Raw genomic sequence first — 17,338 nt, forward strand, 5'->3', positions numbered from 1 at the left:
GTGCTGGGGACAATAAAAGGCCACTAAAATGTGCAGTTGTGTCACACAACACAATGTGACATATTTTGAGGGAGAATGCTGTGCGTGCCATTGTTGAAATGCCTGACTTCGATGACCTGGTGAAATTATACTTTAGAATGTATTTATCTGTATTTATTTAACGAGGCAAGTCAGTTGCAAGGTGTCCCTTCCACTGGAGGGTTGAGCTAACTTAGGCTAATGCGATGAGCATGAGGTTGTAAGTAACAAGAACATTTCCCAAGACACAGACATATCTGATATTGGCAGAAAGCTTAAATTCTTGTTAATCTAACTGCACTGTCCAATTTACAGTAGCAGTGAAAGAATACAATACTATTGTAGGAGGAGAGTGCACAATTTAGCACAAAGTTATTAATAAACAAATTTGCCATATTTGGGCAGTCTTAAAACAAAATTTGAACAGAAATGCAATTGTTCATTGGATCAGGTAAACTTTGCACATACACTGCTGCTAACTAGTGGCCAAAATGTATATTGAACCTGGGCTGCAATAACACATTATGGCCTTTTTCTTGCATTTCAAAGATTATGGTACAAAATAAAGTTTTTTTTTCTCCTTTGTATTATCTTTTGCCTATGTATGTTATGTTGTGAATTTGAACATGAACTATGCCCTTATTTAAGATGACTGTTTTTCGTATGATGTACACAATGATTAATGACAACTTGCTCGGTAGGTCTATGTCCTCATTGTGGTTTTACAGACGTCTTTAATACGTCTTATTTAGACACTTTATTCAAATATTTATGAAATGCATATGGTTATATTTGGTAGCACTTATTTGTTTTTCCTTCGCCCCAACCCCTTTCGATGCGTGGAATGGATGTGGGTGGGGCTAGGTCTACATAAGGGTGTTTTTTTTTGTTTTTTTTTACTCACAAAAGCTCTGACGAAGGCCGTGAGGCCGATAGGTAAGCTTATTAAAGATCAGTGATACTATCAAGAGCAGTGTGCGGTTTCCTGTTTCCTTCATCTTGTTCAACTGTTACCATTTGGGGTTTTTCTCTGAGACCGCCTAGTATAGACATCCTGGAGGGCAGGGAGCTGCTCTCAATTGTGCCACTGTATAACCTTTTGAGGATCTGAAGGCCTTTGCCAAATCTTTTCAGCCTCCTGAGGGGGAAGAGGCATTGTCGTGCCCTCTACATAACTGTGTTGGTGTGTTTGGACCATGATAGCGTCAGAGCGTTCATACATCTTGCGCTTCATAGAGCAGAGCTCTTGTGAAACAAGTTGTCAAGGAAGTGAGTTTCTGTTTATCCAGCACCTCCCATCAACCAATCATGTCAATGTGGAGCTATACGGAGCCTTAGGCATTGTTACAAAATTGGGGAGATGCAAGGCGATATGGTACACAGCTTGATTTGGCCTCCGGAGGCTCCGCAATTATGTCAAATCCTCCGGATCCACTACAGCCCTGTTGATGAGGACATGCTCGTCCCTCCGTTTCCTGTAGTCCACGATCTGCTCCTTTGTCTTGCTGATGTTGGGGGAAGAGGTTGTTGTCCTAGCACCACACTGCCAGGTCTCTGACCTCCTCCCTATGGGCCAGGGATGGTCAACTTTTGTAGGCCTGCGGACTAATAAAAAAAGGTTTGTCTCTCAATTTACTGTTGAGAGTTAGAATAATAGAATACAGAAGGTGCAATTTCAAAATGTGGTTGTGCATCAGTCACTTAATTAGCCCATGTCAGCAAAGCATTTTTAGATTGGTAAGTTAGCTGGTCGCTAGACTATCTAAACTTGTAGTAAGCAAGGTCGAATTACCGACTGGGGTGGGGCCCATTGATCATCAGTTATCATATTAAAAACTGCAAACATTTGCCTCCACCCTATGGCAAAATAAGTAGAATTGCAGGAAAGTAGCTGACCCACGAGACACTGCAGCCCCTTATGATGAGTTCTGCTTTTTTGTGGCCCCCACACCCCCATCAGTTGCCCATCTCTGCTATAGGCTGTCTCATCGACGTCAGTGATCAGGCCTCCCACCGTCGTGTCGTCAGCAAACTTAATATTGGTGTTTGGAGTTGTGCACAGTTACAGTGTCGGGTGAACAGGGAGTATAGGTGGGGACTATCCACGTACTCCTGAGGAGCCCCGTGTTGAGGGTCAGTGTGGTGGACGTTTTGATTCCTAGCCAGGAAGTCCAGGATCCAGTTGCAGAGGGAGGTGTTCAGTCTTAGGGTCCTTAGCTTAGTGATGAGCTTGGAGGGCACAATGGTAGTAATCTCCTCGTGAACATGATGATGATAGCTTAAGTGGCTAGGCTACTGTCAGAATACAAACAACCTGGTATTATTGTTGAAGCCATATCAGACATGTTACCAACTTGCCTGGCTAGCTAGCTTTTAGACTAAAGTGCTGGGGTGTATTCATTAGTCAGATTCCATCAGCAAACTGAGCAAAATGGGGCAGGACCTACCCACATTTCCCCAATAGAAACTCGTTTTAGTGGAAAAATGTTTTTGGTTTGGAGTAAATTATTTCCCTTTAGAACATTTTGCAACAGACGAAACGTTCTGCAATTTTTTTTTATTAAAGAACTCACTCCTGGGGTGTAATCTTCCACTACTAATTGGCAACACGTTTCGTTGGCAACTAAAACGAGTTTCCTTTGTGACAAATTCAGGTAGGTCAGGCCCCGTTTAAGAAACGTTTTGCAACAGAATCGCCGGAATTAATACACCCCGATGTACAGTATGTAACTAGTTAATGGGCTATGGAAGATAACGTTATCATTACGTTGACTAAAATGAGCTAATACCCATACCACTGGGCATATTATTCACTGTGTTAAAGGACAGAGATAAAAACAGAATTTGAACTTCCCGGGGACATTTGTGTAACGTTAGGTAAATTGCCGTTAGCTAGTTAACTACAGTAGCTAGAGTTACTGGCTAACGTTATGAAACGTGACCCTGTTTAAATTATTCGGCTACAAAGCGCTGTAAATAAAAGTCCGAGCAATACTTAAAATATTTCCTAAAGAAAATGTTTTTGAATGAAGTAAACAAACATACTGCAGAAGGAAACGTCAACCACCACTTCTTCTTTCAAACACGAGAAGGTTCGCTGCTATTGGCTATAAACCGTAAACGTCAAATCAAACGCCGTCACGTAAATCTATGGGTCGCATTTGACCAATTACTACTACCTGCTGTTGTGTTTGTTTCGTGTATGGTATTATTTTCAAACGTTTCAGATGCTGCATGTTCACAAAGACAAATTTCAGTGGAAGTCACAGTAAAGCCCAAATTTGATTTTAGTAATTTTATTCACAAGACAGTATTTGTTTTATTTTCATACAAAATACAAAACATTCCAAGACAAGTTGTATACAAAAACAAACATTTAGGGAGATTACAGAAATGTCATGTCTCATCTGCATCTAATCCTCACCTCAATGCATCTGTCCCACTCGATGATTGGCATTAACGTTTTAATACAGACAGGTCATTGATAGGACCGTTACCTACCTGAGCCGCGTACCACAGCACCATGTGATCGTGCTTGTCGACACAGTCATAGTCCAGTGCTTGGAGGATGAAGTCAGCCTTTAACATAGCCCGGTGGGGATTCAGTGGTCCCGTTAGGCAATTCAAGTCAACTGGTGAAGGCGTAGTTGTTTTCTCTCTGTTCAGTGAACTATTTACATCTGATTTAACAACACACTATTAATTAGTTGTCATTTGCTGACCCTAAAAACAGTCTCCTCAAACAAAAATACCCACTGTGTGTGTTACTCCGAACCTCCAACTCTCTCACACACTCTCACAAGAATACAAAGTAGTAGTGTGAAAGAGCGATTTGCTGTTGCTATTGGAAAGGGGAGTGGTTCTAGTAGTAAATCTATGCCATGAAAGGCCCACCACCACTCCATCCAACAATGACAAGTTGACCAATCCCACAGACTGTTGTCACACTGGATATAGACAGAGGGCAATTAAGTTCCCAATATAAATCCCTGAATTTAAAAGACTTTGTACTAGACATTGGATTACTAAAACTGAGAGGTTGACAAAGGTCAAGGGAAATACTGGAAGCAATTTTGGAATCCATATCCTATCATAGTGGAGTCGTTATTAAAACTGTGCAACAATCTAACTTAGATAGTAAAGGCGTGTTCACTACCATTACTAAACAGAACTCAACCGTAAAGATTCCATCTGATAAGTGATAGTGTGCACTGCAGTGTACTGAGGTGCTCTCTCCCAGCCTAGAGGTGCTTGGAATAAATGCTCTATAATGTAACTTACTTAGTAAAATAAAGTGTTACGATCATACGGTATAACCAACCATTTCAACAAGCACTATCTTCACAGGAAAATTTAAAAACTTTTTTTTTTATTAACAGTTGTTTATAACATTGCATTTATTTAGTTAAATATTCATATTTTCTCAGATTCACCTGTAAAACAATTATTGAGAGCTGATTCCAAAATCAATCCATAGAACCAGAACCATTAGGATCATACAGAACTTGAACCATTCAGCTGGCCAGTTCTTTTCCAACAGCCACGAGTCTGACCCGGAGCACCTCAGCGAAGCCCTGACCGAACCAGCAGGTGATGTCTGCCGTGTCCAAGGTGAAGAAGAAGAGTCTGTCCTTACAGCGGCTCCTCCGATACACTGACCTGGGGTCAGCAGATAGAACCCCTCTGATGGCGGCAGCAGCCTCTTTTGGACCACGCAGGAACCGGAACCTGGGTCGGTCACGAGATTCTAGAGAAAAAGGGACATTCATAGAGGAAGAAGCCAGTGAAAATAAATCTACTTTAACAATTATGGCAAAATGGATGAAGGAGAAACATTACTTTTTTTTTAAAATACCATTGACTTTAGTTTGGTAGAATAGTTTGGTGGTTCCAAACTTCTTCCATTTAAGATTGATTGAGTACCTGTATTCTTAGGGACCTTCAATGCTGCAGAAATGTTTTGGTACCCTTCCCCAGGTCTGTGCCTTGACACAATCATGTGTCGGAGCTCTACGGACAATCCCTGACATGCACTGTCAACTGTGGGACCTTTTATAGACAGGTGTATGCCTTTCCAAATCATTTCCAATCAATTGAATTTACCACAGGAGGACTCATTTATCATCTCAAGGATGATAAATGGAAACAGGATGCACCCGAGCTAATTTTCGAGTCTCGTAGCAAAGGGTCTGAATATTTATGTAAATAAGCATTTTTAAATATTTTTTTAAACATTTGTAAAAAAATATATACCCGTTTTCGCTTTGTCATTATGGGGTAGTGTGTAGATTGAGGATTTTCTTTGAAATGTAATCCATTTTAGAATAAGGCTGTAACGTAACAAAATATGGAAAAAGTCAAGGGGTCTGAATACTTTCCCAATGCATGGGCTTACCTGTATTGATGGGGCCAAGGAACTCCCCCAGCTCTCTCTCTGCATGGGGTGTGAAGCGCACCTCCAGACTGGTCACAGGAGGCTCCCTGATCCAGCCAGCGATGGTGCTGTAGGCCTCTTCCCCATAGTAAGGCCTAGCACTATCCTCCACTGGCTCCAATGGCTTGGCTTTAGGGCCATCTGAAGCCTGAGACTTTCCTACAGAGCTCCCCAGGGTGAAGGGGTCATGTCCCTCGCTGATGTAGGCCTTGAGCTCCCCCAGCACAGTGGTGATGTCTTTGCCTGGGTATTTAGGAGCATAAGAGCTGGAGGCATCGCCTGGATGGAGGATGTGAACTTTCGATTTGTCTTTTGAGTGGAGTATTCTGGGGTCTTTGCTATGACTATCCCGTCTCTCAACCCCCAAGTCCAACTGGGGATCAACAGTACAGGAGGACGAAGCTACTGAGTCTGAATGCAGCGTCTCCACACTGGTGGTCCCCTCTTCTGATGGTACACTGGTGCTCTCAGGTTGGACGCCACAGTCACAAGTATCTGTGTCAATGTCCACTCTACTGTGTGGGGAGTCATAGTCAGAGATGTAGGGTTTGATATCGAGGACAGGGGTGCCTGCGATCATGTCTATCTCACTCAGATGAAGTGTGTCACCTTAAAGTAGAAAGTGAACTGTTTATTTCATAAAATACACCAATCCACATAGCAGGCAGTTCGACACTGAACAATAGTGTGCCTATGGCATGCCAAGCTTAGCAATTATGGAGACAATAAGACTAAGCATGACACACACACACACACACAAAATGTACTGCTCAATCTGAAATGAGATTCTGCAACATTCTGGGGATTATATATTTGGGGATGCACCTTTAGACAGAAGACCGTCACACTGCGCAGAAGAGCAAAGCAATTAAAGCTGTTTTTGGTGACTGATACTAACCTGTGACTCTGTCCAGCTTGGCCAGGGTCAGACCCAGGGCGTTGGGCCGGTGGGGGCTACGTGTGGAGTACACCCCAACCCTCTGGCCGTTCAGTCTGGGGGGCTTCACCTTGGCCTTATAACTCAGGTGGCCGTTCTTATGGAACAGGAAGATGACCCTGGAAATGGAATGAGTGAATGAGTGAAAGCAGGCTAATGTATTTACTGTACAAGTGTAGACAAATTGGGAATAATGGGATGTAAGTTGATCAAAATAGTTAATGACTAAGAAAATGATTGTGACATCCTTGATACGTTTAGCTAATGAGAGAACTGTCTTTGCAAAAAATACAGATTGTTTTATGTAGTACTGACATTGCTACCTTCTTAAACAGCCTTAAGTTTAGCTAGCTACCCCCTCTACTAAGTTTGGCTCCCTGTCCCCGTCTCTAGTACGTACCAGACATGAGAGTAGTTGTCCAGGCCGACCAGTGAGTGTTCAGGGTTGTTGAAGACACTCTGCTGGATCTGAAGGGTGGCCCTGGAGGGCCCACATATGGTTGGCTGTCTGGGGGTGCCATTCTTCACTGAGAAACAGGAGCTGATGTAACCTATGGGGACTGTCTGGATGGTCCCTGTGAAGGAGAAATTGACATTTTAAAAAATTATTAAAGGTCCATTATCTAGCTTTGTACCAGATCAAACATATTACAGATACAAATGCAAGCTATAGATATGTCATTCTCATAGAAAATGATTCCCATTGGAAGAAAGTCTGATAAGCGGAAGATCCTTTGTGTGCGATATTTCTATATGGATTCTATATTGAATAGAAGTTCTAATTAAGTGCCAGTCAGCTAAAGCTAAATAATGATCAAGACAAGTCATGCGAGGAAGATATAAGAGAGGGATATAAGCGAGAAATCGAGTGCCTTAGCCAGCTACCTTTCTCAAGTGAAGTCTGTGTCTCTAGTTCTGCCTGTGGCCTTGGCTGACTCTTTGGAGATCGACTCTGGCCAATGTGTGTCAAAGCAGACTGGAGAGATGTCATGTGTTTTCGATGAGAACGAACAGCACTGTCCAACAATTGCCTGGGTTGGGGGGAACATTTTAATATCTGTATTGACACATTATGGTCAGCAGCATATAGTCAGTATGTAATACGAATAGCGACTTCCAAGATGCCATGCGTTACTTCTTGCATTCATTTCATACCTGAGATTCTTGATTTCTTTTCGCATGACAGATATCTGCTGGTTGAGTTTGCTGGCATGCTCGGTACAGTTGCAAGTGGCAGACATTTTGATAGTGTCCTGATTGCTTTGCTAGTTTGTCATTGATTAGATTAAATAATCAGAATTCATACAATAACATCTGATAATGTAAAATATCAGAGATTGTTTGTGCTGCCTAACAAAAGTACACATATCTGCTGAAATGCTTTCGCACATGTGTGTCGTCATTTCTAGCTGGCCAACCAGCAACTTACTAATGGAAAGCGGTGACTGAGTGCTGTAGCAAGCATGCGCAAATGATTACGTAAATTGTGAAGCAAAATTTCAAACTCGTGTCCTGATGGGGAGTTATGGATGAAACTCGTAGAAATAACTATTTTTAATGGTTGTCAGTTTAGAGAAATGCCAAAACAACATGTCTACTGTAATATTGAATATATATAATGACTCCTTCGACATTGTTTCACTACTGTAAAAGGACAGCAGAGGGTACTATTGAGCAACTGAGACTTGTTCTTGTTTTGTAGATGATCATAACAAGGAGACAGTCATATTATCAACAAAGCATCACACCTTTATTATCATAGCGCTTATCTGAAATAAACCATTGGTATAAAAAATGTAAAAATCACAATTAGAAAACACAGTTACCAGAAATGATTAAATACAAATGCACTTTCAAATGCTGCCATATTTAGCTTTACAAATCATGTATTAAATACAGACAATTCAGTTCTTGCAACATAACAAATTTAGACACCATTCATGAAGCAAAAATAAATAAATCCATGGGTCGGTTTAAAGCTGGAATTTATGCATCTCATTGTACATTACATTTCATATCCATACTCTATCAGGCTCAAAATGACAAAGATGAGTTAACCAGTAAGGCTAAACTGCATCACCTCTCAAATGCACATGTTGACAGAATAGATTACATTGCATGTAATCTGTCTGTATGTTATCAGAGGCCAGATCTGAGTGGATTTCAGAAGACGTTTCTTGGTGGATGATCTTGTGAAGGAGCACCCGTGTAAAACCTGGGGAACGTAGAGAACACTCTATTCTGTTCAGGCACATTGACAGACGGCTCCTCACTTGACCCTATGACAGAAAGGTGGTTAGTTGAACATTTCTGATTATGCTATATGTGACAAATATCATATCCCCCACAGCTAGATAACATCCCAATGAGCTCATTGGCCAGACACTTCAGTATATTCAGAAGTCAAGTACATGACTGCAAAGAGACATTCATTAATTGATGCCATTAGTACCTTGATCAGTGCCCCAGTTGTTTTGAGATGGAGGGATGTCTTCCTTCTCATCAGGACCCAAGTCCTCAATCAGCACCTGGTCCAGGGTGTCACTACCCTGGTCACTGCCTTCAGTGTACAGGGTCTCCGACAGGGATGGTGCAGGGGCAGTAACAGGGTTATTATACATTGGAGAAGGGGCAACAACAGCCACAGGAGCAGGGGCAAGGATAGGGATAGGTTCTGAGACGGGGGGAACATACGCCGGTAGTGATTCTGGCGGGCCAGGGTCCACCGGAAGGAATGGGGATAGTGAGATCAAGGTAGGGGCAGGGGTGACTTCCACTGGTTTGGACACCACCTTTACAATGACAGCCTCCTGTTCTGGCTCTTCCTGGGAAGCTGGGACCTCCGGTGTTGGATCAGTCTTCCTCGGCCTTCCTCGTCTTCCCGAGCTACTCTTCTCCTCTCTTCCCCTCGCTCTCTTCCTCCTGCTCTCTAGCCTGAAGTCACACAAATAGAAATGTAATCGTGGGTTGTCATTATACACTTCCTCGCAACTGGAATGTTTACACTTTGCAGCTGATTACGGTGATAAGCTTGGCGATATTCATTCATTCATTGTTGATAGTGCAAAGTACTTGATCGAAATGTGTGGTGCCAATAGCTGGAAACGCCTAAGCAACCTTTGGTTTCCTCTTGCTTCATATTGGACAATGTGGGCTGGAAGACTGATAGACAGCCAAATACGATCATTATCAAATATACTGTTTCATGTACACAAATTTATTTATGCATGTACACATCTTTGACTATTTTCTGCTCTTACATTCTTTAAACATACAAAAACATAAAGTCATGTTAAGTGGCTTTTCAGCCAAACTTATTTAAGCACGTAAGCACTAGAGTAAGCCAATAAGGACAAAGGGCTTAGCAGCTGTATTGAAGCCCACATAGTCCACTCAAGTGTCTAGTTAAACACATTTGTCGGCTGAAGCAGAAAACCGTCATTAGTGGTTGAAATCTAGGCCTCTTCCTAACTCTAACATGTTTGTTAGAGGATGAGTGTGCATTACTAGTTCTGCACCTCTTCTTAATGTCTACATTTACCCATAAACCCACTGGTTAATCGCCTTCTCCTCGGCCTCTGCCTTTCTTTTCTTGAGAAGGTCTCTGTCTCTTAGCCGCCGCTGGATCCCACCTGTAACACCGACCAACATACACCAGTCAGCCAGTCAGTCAGTCAGCTGTCAACGACAGACAGGACACTTCACTCTCATTCCTCTTTTCAATTCTATTACATCAATAGTCAGAGTGTAAGACACATTTAGTAAATATCGTAATAAACTGACAATGATTCAATAAAAATTGGGTTACTTTGTTTCATTATCATTTGTTTCACTGTCCTCGCTGTACTTGATCAATTACTGGTTTATGCTGAAATAACAAAACTCTCTCCATATATGAGTGTTCCAGTAGTTTATGCTGAAATAACAAAACTCTCTCCATATATGAGTATTCCAGTAGTTTATGCTGAAATAACAAAACTCTCTCCATATATGAGTATTCCAGTAGTTTATGCTGAAATAACAAAACTCTCTACATATATGAGTGTTCCAGTAGTTTATGCTGTAGTAACAAAACTCTCTCCATATATGAGTGTTCCAGTAGTTTATGCTGTTGTAACAAAACTCTCTCCATATATGAGTGTTCCAGTAGTTTATGCTGTTGTAACAAAACTCTCTCCATATATGAGTGCTCCAGTAGTTTATGCTGTTGTAACAAAACTCTCTCCATATATGAGTGCTCCAGTAGTTTATGCTGTAGTAACAAAACTCTCTCCATATATGAGTGTTCCAGTAGTTTATGCTGAAATAACAAAACTCTCTCCATATATGAGTGTTCCAGTAGTTTATGCTGTAGTAACAAAACTCTCTCCATATATGAGTGTTCCAGTAGTTTATGCTGTAGTAACAAAACTCTCTCCATATATGAGTGTTCCAGTAGTTTATGCTGTTGTAACAAATCTCTCTCCATATATGAGTGCTCCAGTAGTTTATGCTGAAATAACAAAACTCTCTCCATATATGAGTGTTCCAGTAGTTTATGCTGAAATAACAAAACTCTCTCCATATATGAGTGTTCCAGTAGTTTATGCTGAAATAACAAAACTCTCTCCATATATGAGTGCTCCAGTAGTTTATGCTGAAATAACAAAACTCTCTCCAAAACTCCAGTAGTTTATGCTGTAGTAACAAAACTCTCTCCATATATGAGTGTTCCAGTAGTTTATGCTGAAATAACAAAACTCTCTCCATATATGAGTGTTCCAGTAGTTTATGCTGTTGTAACAAAACTCTCTCCATATATGAGTGTTCCAGTAGTTTATGCTGTTGTAACAAAACTCTCTCCATATATGAGTGCTCCAGTAGTTTATGCTGAAATAACAAAACTCTCTCCATATATGAGTGCTCCAGTAGTTTATGCTGTAGTAACAAAACTCTCTCCATATATGAGTGTTCCAGTAGTTTATGCTGAAATAACAAAACTCTCTCCATATATGAGTGTTCCAGTAGTTTATGCTGTAGTAACAAAACTCTCTCCATATATGAGTGTTCCAGTAGTTTATGCTGTAGTAACAAAACTCTCTCCATATATGAGTGTTCCAGTAGTTTATGCTGTTGTAACAAAACTCTCTCCATATATGAGTGTTCCAGTAGTTTATGCTGAAATAACAAAACTCTCTCCATATATGAGTGTTCCAGTAGTTTATGCTGAAATAACAAAACTCTCTCCATATATGAGTGTTCCAGTAGTTTATGCTGAAATAACAAAACTCTCTCCATATATGAGTGCTCCAGTAGTTTATGCTGTAGTAACAAAACTCTCTCCATATATGAGTGTTCCAGTAGTTTATGCTGAAATAACAAAACTCTCTCCATATATGAGTGCTCCAGTAGTTTATGCTGTTGTAACAAAACTCTCTCCATATATGAGTGTTCCAGTAGTTTATGCTGTAGTAACAAAACTCTCTCCATATTTGAATGTTCCAGTAGTTTATGCTGTAGTAACAAAACTCTCTCCATATATGAGTGTTCCAGTAGTTTATGCTGTAGTAACAAAACTCTCTCCATATATGAGTGCTCCAGTAGTTTATGCTGTAGTAACAAAACTCTCTCCATATATGAGTGTTCCAGTAGTTTATGCTGTTGTAACAAAACTCTCTCCATATATGAGTGTTCCAGTAGTTTATGCTGAAATAACAAAACTCTCTCCATATATGAGTGTTCCAGTAGTTTATGCTGTAGTAACAAAACTCTCTCCATATTTGAATGTTCCAGTAGTTTATGCTGTAGTAACAAAACTCTCTCCATATATGAATGTTCCAGTAGTTTATGCTGTTGTAACAAAACTCTCTCCATATATGAGTGCTCCAGTAGTTTATGCTGTAGTAACAAAACTCTCTCCATATATGAGTGCTCCAGTAGTTTATGCTGAAATAACAAAACTCTCTCCATATATGAGTGTTCCAGTAGTTTATGCTGTTGTAACAAAACTCTCTCCATATATGAGTGTTCCAGTAGTAGTAACAAAACTCTCTCCATATATGAGTGTTTAGTTTATGCTGTTGTAACAAAACTCTCTCCATATATGAGTGTTCCAGTAGTTTATGCTGAAATAACAAAACTCTCTCCATAGTTTATGAGTGCTCCAGTAGTTTATGCTGAAATAACAAAACTCTCTCCATATATGAGTGTTCCAGTAGTTTATGCTGTTGTAACAAAACTCTCTCCATATATGAGTGTTCCAGTAGTTTATGCTGAAGTAACAAAACTCTCTCCTGAGTGTTCCAGTAGTTTATGCTGTAGTAACAAAACTCTCTCCATATATGAGTGTTCCAGTAGTTTATGCTGCTCCAGTAGTTTATGCTGTAGTAACAAAACTCTCTCCATATATGAGTGCTCCAGTAGTTTATGCTGTAGTAACAAAACTCTCTCCATATATGAGTGTTCCAGTAGTTTATGCTGTAGTAACAAAACTCTCTCCATATATGAGTGTTCCAGTAGTTTATGCTGTTGTAACAAAACTCTCTCCATATATGAGTGTTCCAGTAGTTTATGCTGAAATAACAAAACTCTCTCCATATATGAGTGCTCCAGTAGTTTATGCTGAAATAACAAAACTCTCTCCATATATGAGTGTTCCAGTAGTTTATGCTGTAGTAACAAAACTCTCTCCATATATGAGTGTTCCAGTAGTTTATGCTGTTGTAACAAAACTCTCTCCATATATGAGTGTTCCAGTAGTTTATGCTGAAATAACAAAACTCTCTCCATATATGAGTGCTCCAGTAGTTTATGCTGTAGTAACAAAACTCTCTCCATATATGAGTGTTCCAGTAGTTTATGCTGTTGTAACAAAACTCTCTCCATATATGAGTGCTCCAGTAGTTTATGCTGTTGTAACAAAACTCTCTCCATATATGAGTGCTCCAGTAGTTTATGCTGAAATAACAAAACTCTCTCCATATTTGAGTGCTCCAGTAGTTTATGCTGTTGTAACAAAACTCTCTCCATATTTGAGTGCTCCAGTAGTTTATGCTGTAGTAACAAAACTCTCTCCATATTTGAGTGCTCCAGTAGTTTATGCTGTTGTAACAAAACTATCTCCATATTTGAGTGCTCCAGTAGTTTATGCTGTAGTAACAAAATTCTCTCCATATTTGAATGTTCCAGTAGTTTATGCTGTTGTAACAAAACTCTCTCCATATTTGAATGTTCCAGTAGTTTATGCTGTAGTAACAAAACTTTCTCCATATTTGAGTGCTCCAGTAGTTTATGCTGTAGTAACAAAACTCTCTCCATATTTGAATGTTCCAGTAGTTTATGCTGTAGTAACAAAACTCTCTCCATATTTGAATGCTCCAGTAGTTTATGCTATTGTATGATTTGTGACAGAAATTGACTTCAAATCCAATGCAGCTATATAGCAGCAGTTGTATAAACCATCAGCATACCAAAGTATAGGATGATAGTACATATTATACCATGGCATTGTTGAATACTCCTTTCTGATTGGCTTGAAGGGCATTCTAGAGCGTGCATTATTTCCCTATAACTCACTCTATATTTGCACAGTATAATTCAATGGCTATTACATTGTTTGAGCTGCTTTTGAAAGAAAAAGTTTAATTGAAAACAGTATTGTATAGGATGATTAGTATATGGTGTCTGGGACTACAAACATACACTATGAGAGAAACAGACTCAGACAGAGAACATCTACAGTAAAATTGTCTTCCAAGTACATGTTCCTATTGAGTTGCAATCATCTTAGTGGTACATCTGTTTGGACAGATCAACCATCAGTAAGTCCTTTGTGACCCAGTTTGCAACAAATACATTGGCAGGAATATGCATGAATAGAGCCAATGTTAACAAAGAAAAGGACAGTATGACATACTAATACTAGGACTAAGATTGTAACCTTTTCCAGAGAACAGTGGTACATCTGACAAATAATTAGATATTTCACTATAAAACACAGAATAGAGACAATGTTCGGAGGTCATTTACCTTGGTTATCATTGGGATTTTTATATTCCAACTCTGGTTTCTCTTTATCGAACGTCCCCTCCATTTTGCCTCCTGTAGAAATGAATGTAACTTGTTGAGAGGGGCAAGCGAGCAGAGAGGGGTAAAAACGTTGATAAAAAATTATGTCTGTTTGCAAGTCCCGCCCCCCAAAAATCCTTATCTGGTTAACCATTACCATAGCCCTGGAAGAGTTCTTATGGCTCAGCTCTTATCCTTTTTGTAAAGGTGGAGGAGTTGGCACAAAACGGGCATAAAAAAGCAGGCCATGTTGCTGGCTGTGTGTGCGTGTGCGTGTGCGTGTGCGTGAGAGAGAGAGAGAGAGAGAGAGAGAGAGAGAGAGAGAGAGAGAGAGAGAGAGAGAGAGAGAGAGAGAGAGAGAGAGTTGTCATGGGGCTGCCTATACAGATGTGTGTGTCTGAGAATAGCAGCACAGTATAAATATAAGGTGCGGAGTATGTCACTGGTGCTCAGGAGGGAGAATGACTGAATTCAGGCAATTTATCTCTTGGTGTTATGCAATATCCAGTCAGTGATATGAGAAGGAGCACAGTAGGGTTCAACAAGAGAAAATAAAGCCCAGAGGGACTGGGGCAGACAGTGTAGGTAGGCTAGCTAGCTGTGAGTCAACGCTTCTGGGATTGACTGTGTGCAGCACGTTAGAAGGGTATAGCCATAGACATGCACACATTCCGGAAGGCCCCACACCGGCCCTACATACATACAGTATTTGACTTGGACTGAAAAAAGTGCCGCCGGTACTCATTTTGGGTGACGGTACTGTTTATATTTAGGTGCAGGAGTTCCACAATACTTTTGAGCTAATATTATTTAAGAGGAACAGGAGCTCAAGCAGTAGAACATTTGAGGTGCCAATACTCATCTCTGGGGAGTTCCTGCCCAAGTCAAACACTGAATACATATTCTACATACTTTAGGCCATGTATTTTTCTCTTTTGAGAACTACAGTGCAGAGAAAATGTATCCTATATACCAGATTCACTGGAACTATAGTATACATTCCTATAAGTTGGAAAGTAAACACAATGTCCTCCAATCCATTCACTGAATACTATTTAGTCTGACAAAAAGATAACTTTATGGCTGTTGTTTTTTCTTTCTCACAAATGAAGAACATAGCCAAAAAACCTTGAAATACCGCCATGTTTTGTTTTTGAATCAGGCGGCAAAGGTTGCACCCCTACCCCGTGACTCAGGGTCTTCTACAGTAGAGTGGAGGCATAACCATCTTATCTCATCACAAGGTGCTCATCACCCCTGCTCATTCTCTGGGCGTGTTCTCAATCTTCTCCCTGCACATTGAAGCCTCAGCCTGCTGTGTCTGAGCCAGTGAGCCTCTCTGGAAGCCGCTGCTTCACTAAAGAAAATAAGACTCAACTGCCTATCAGTCTTCAGTCAGGCACAGTTCTACTAAGATACCCTATACTTGATTACTGTACTTAGCCTAGTTTCTGGCTTTGGAATTTTGTGTCAAATATAATTTTTCTCAAACAATAATTTTACATCAACTTAGCAGACAGCCAAGTACTTCGTTAGCCATTAACAAAACTAAGTAAGCCATAGCCTAAACAGTTCATTTTGGGAGACTAGCAATTTCCAATGCAAGGCCACAAAGAGTACTGCCCTACAAATAATCTATGCACTACCAGATATGTGACACCTCCTCTATTTTCATCTTCAGCTTTGGAGGGGAGTTTGACAATGACACTTATGCAGAACAATTTGCAAAGCAATAGTAGGTTACCAAAATAATAACTCAATGTGCAACAAATGAGGACACACACATACACAAAACTACCTTGAAAAATGTGTGTTGAGGAAAATCAGTTTGCCGGGATCCTGCTGTCAGATTCAAAGCAACTAACACACTAACACTTCCGTGGATATTATACTCAGCCGGTTCACAATAATGTACCCCCTTCTGTCTCTTTAAGGTGCAATCTGCACTTGCTACATCCATTTTTGGATGTATAAATTAATGATATGTACCCATTGATTCTTGAAGAATATAATTTATAAATGCCTCATAAGCTTAGTTCAAATATCCTACCTCATCAGAACCCAAAATATAAGCTTTTTTAACTCCAATGTTTGTAAACAAAGTAGCCTCAAAACATGGTTAAAATTATAATTTTGATTTCATGTCTGGTCAGTCCTTGCATCCATAACTCTGTCTATGAATTGAGAGTGGTTACATGACACCCTCAACCGTTAACTAAAACAGGGGCAGCGAAAAAACACTGTTTCCACTGCTGATTGCCCCTTTAAAGGCTCGCACATACTTCTAAGCAATCGATTAGATAAGCAGATACAGTCAGAGAGGAGAGAAGGCACCCACACACACCCATAATGCATGATAACCTCATGAGTTTGAGGCTGTACAAAGACATTGCAGTGCCCTCTCCTGGTAAATACTTTCTATTACCGATTACTATGTTCAAAACATGGTTGAAATGTACAGCATAGTACAGTAGGTCCTGTAATGGCATTTATTTTAGAACATTGATTTGAAGAAGATAGTTACATTTATATCCAATATACAAAACTTTCATGTTTTACATATTGTGATTTAAAAGCTGTGATTGCGATTTTACAAACGTTACCACCATATTAATTAAAATCCATACCAAAATAGAAACACATAGCTATCTCAAGCATAGTAATTGTATCGGTACCGTTAGTCTTGAATAGGACACACATTGGTGACCTGACTAGATCCTACGAAAGGCTTTTGTAGAGATGCATCTATAGATGCAAGAGACTCTTTCATTGAAAAAAATGTAAACAAATAAATTGGCTTGTTGATGAATAGAAATTTTCACTAAGGTAATTTGTTGCTGGTTCATAATTGCCATAGGTGTTAGTGTTTCTTGTCCTGACAGAGAGAAGGTGATCTTTGGTGG

The 17,338-nt window shown here is 40.1% G+C and overlaps 2 protein-coding genes across 3 annotated transcripts; both read right to left on the reverse strand.

Moving 5' to 3' along the window:
- Positions 1-4,006: 4,006 nt before the first annotated feature.
- Positions 4,007-7,815, reverse strand: trmo (tRNA methyltransferase O). Its single transcript, XM_035760366.2, has 6 exons — positions 7,545-7,815; positions 7,275-7,420; positions 6,790-6,964; positions 6,351-6,508; positions 5,414-6,061; positions 4,007-4,765 (listed from the first exon to the last, which is right to left on the reverse strand). Exons 1-6 carry the CDS (start codon positions 7,628-7,630, stop codon positions 4,533-4,535), a joined length of 1,446 nt encoding a protein of 481 aa, XP_035616259.2. The 5' UTR covers positions 7,631-7,815; the 3' UTR covers positions 4,007-4,532.
- Positions 7,816-8,115: 300 nt separating this feature from the next.
- hemgn (hemogen) lies at positions 8,116-14,565 on the reverse strand. Of its 2 annotated transcripts, none has more exons than XM_052511391.1 (4): positions 14,397-14,565; positions 9,943-10,021; positions 8,842-9,323; positions 8,116-8,668 (listed from the first exon to the last, which is right to left on the reverse strand). In XM_052511391.1, exons 1-4 carry the CDS (start codon positions 14,458-14,460, stop codon positions 8,553-8,555), a joined length of 741 nt encoding a protein of 246 aa, XP_052367351.1. In that variant the 5' UTR covers positions 14,461-14,565; the 3' UTR covers positions 8,116-8,552. The 2 variants fall into 2 exon arrangements, with proteins under 2 accessions (XP_052367351.1, XP_052367350.1); XM_052511390.1 differs by having other exon boundaries at positions 9,931-10,021.
- Between the last annotated feature and the right edge of the window lie 2,773 nt (positions 14,566-17,338).

This window comes from Oncorhynchus keta, unplaced genomic scaffold (genome assembly GCF_023373465.1).
Source record: "Oncorhynchus keta strain PuntledgeMale-10-30-2019 unplaced genomic scaffold, Oket_V2 Un_contig_6766_pilon_pilon, whole genome shotgun sequence".
Taxonomy (NCBI): domain Eukaryota; kingdom Metazoa; phylum Chordata; class Actinopteri; order Salmoniformes; family Salmonidae; genus Oncorhynchus; species Oncorhynchus keta.

Bases quoted from the DNA above. Each gene is read 5' to 3' on its own strand.
- trmo (XM_035760366.2), bottom strand. From the start codon at position 7,630: ATGTCTGCCACTTGCAACTGTACCGAGCATGCCAGCAAACTCAACCAG. The intron at 6,965-7,274 runs GTAGCTGGCTAA...TCTCCTTCACAG, and splicing joins ACAGACTTCACTTGAGAAAG to GGACCATCCAGACAGTCCCC. The intron at 6,509-6,789 runs GTACGTACTAGA...TTCCATTTCCAG, and splicing joins GACAACTACTCTCATGTCTG to GGTCATCTTCCTGTTCCATA.
- hemgn (XM_052511390.1), bottom strand. From the start codon at position 14,460: ATGGAGGGGACGTTCGATAAAGAGAAACCAGAGTTGGAATATAAAAAT. The intron at 9,324-9,930 runs GTAAATGTAGAC...GTGTGACTTCAG, and splicing joins ATTAACCAGTGGGTTTATGG to GCTAGAGAGCAGGAGGAAGA. The intron at 8,669-8,841 runs GTACTAATGGCA...TTTCTGTCATAG, and splicing joins CAACTGGGGCACTGATCAAG to GGTCAAGTGAGGAGCCGTCT.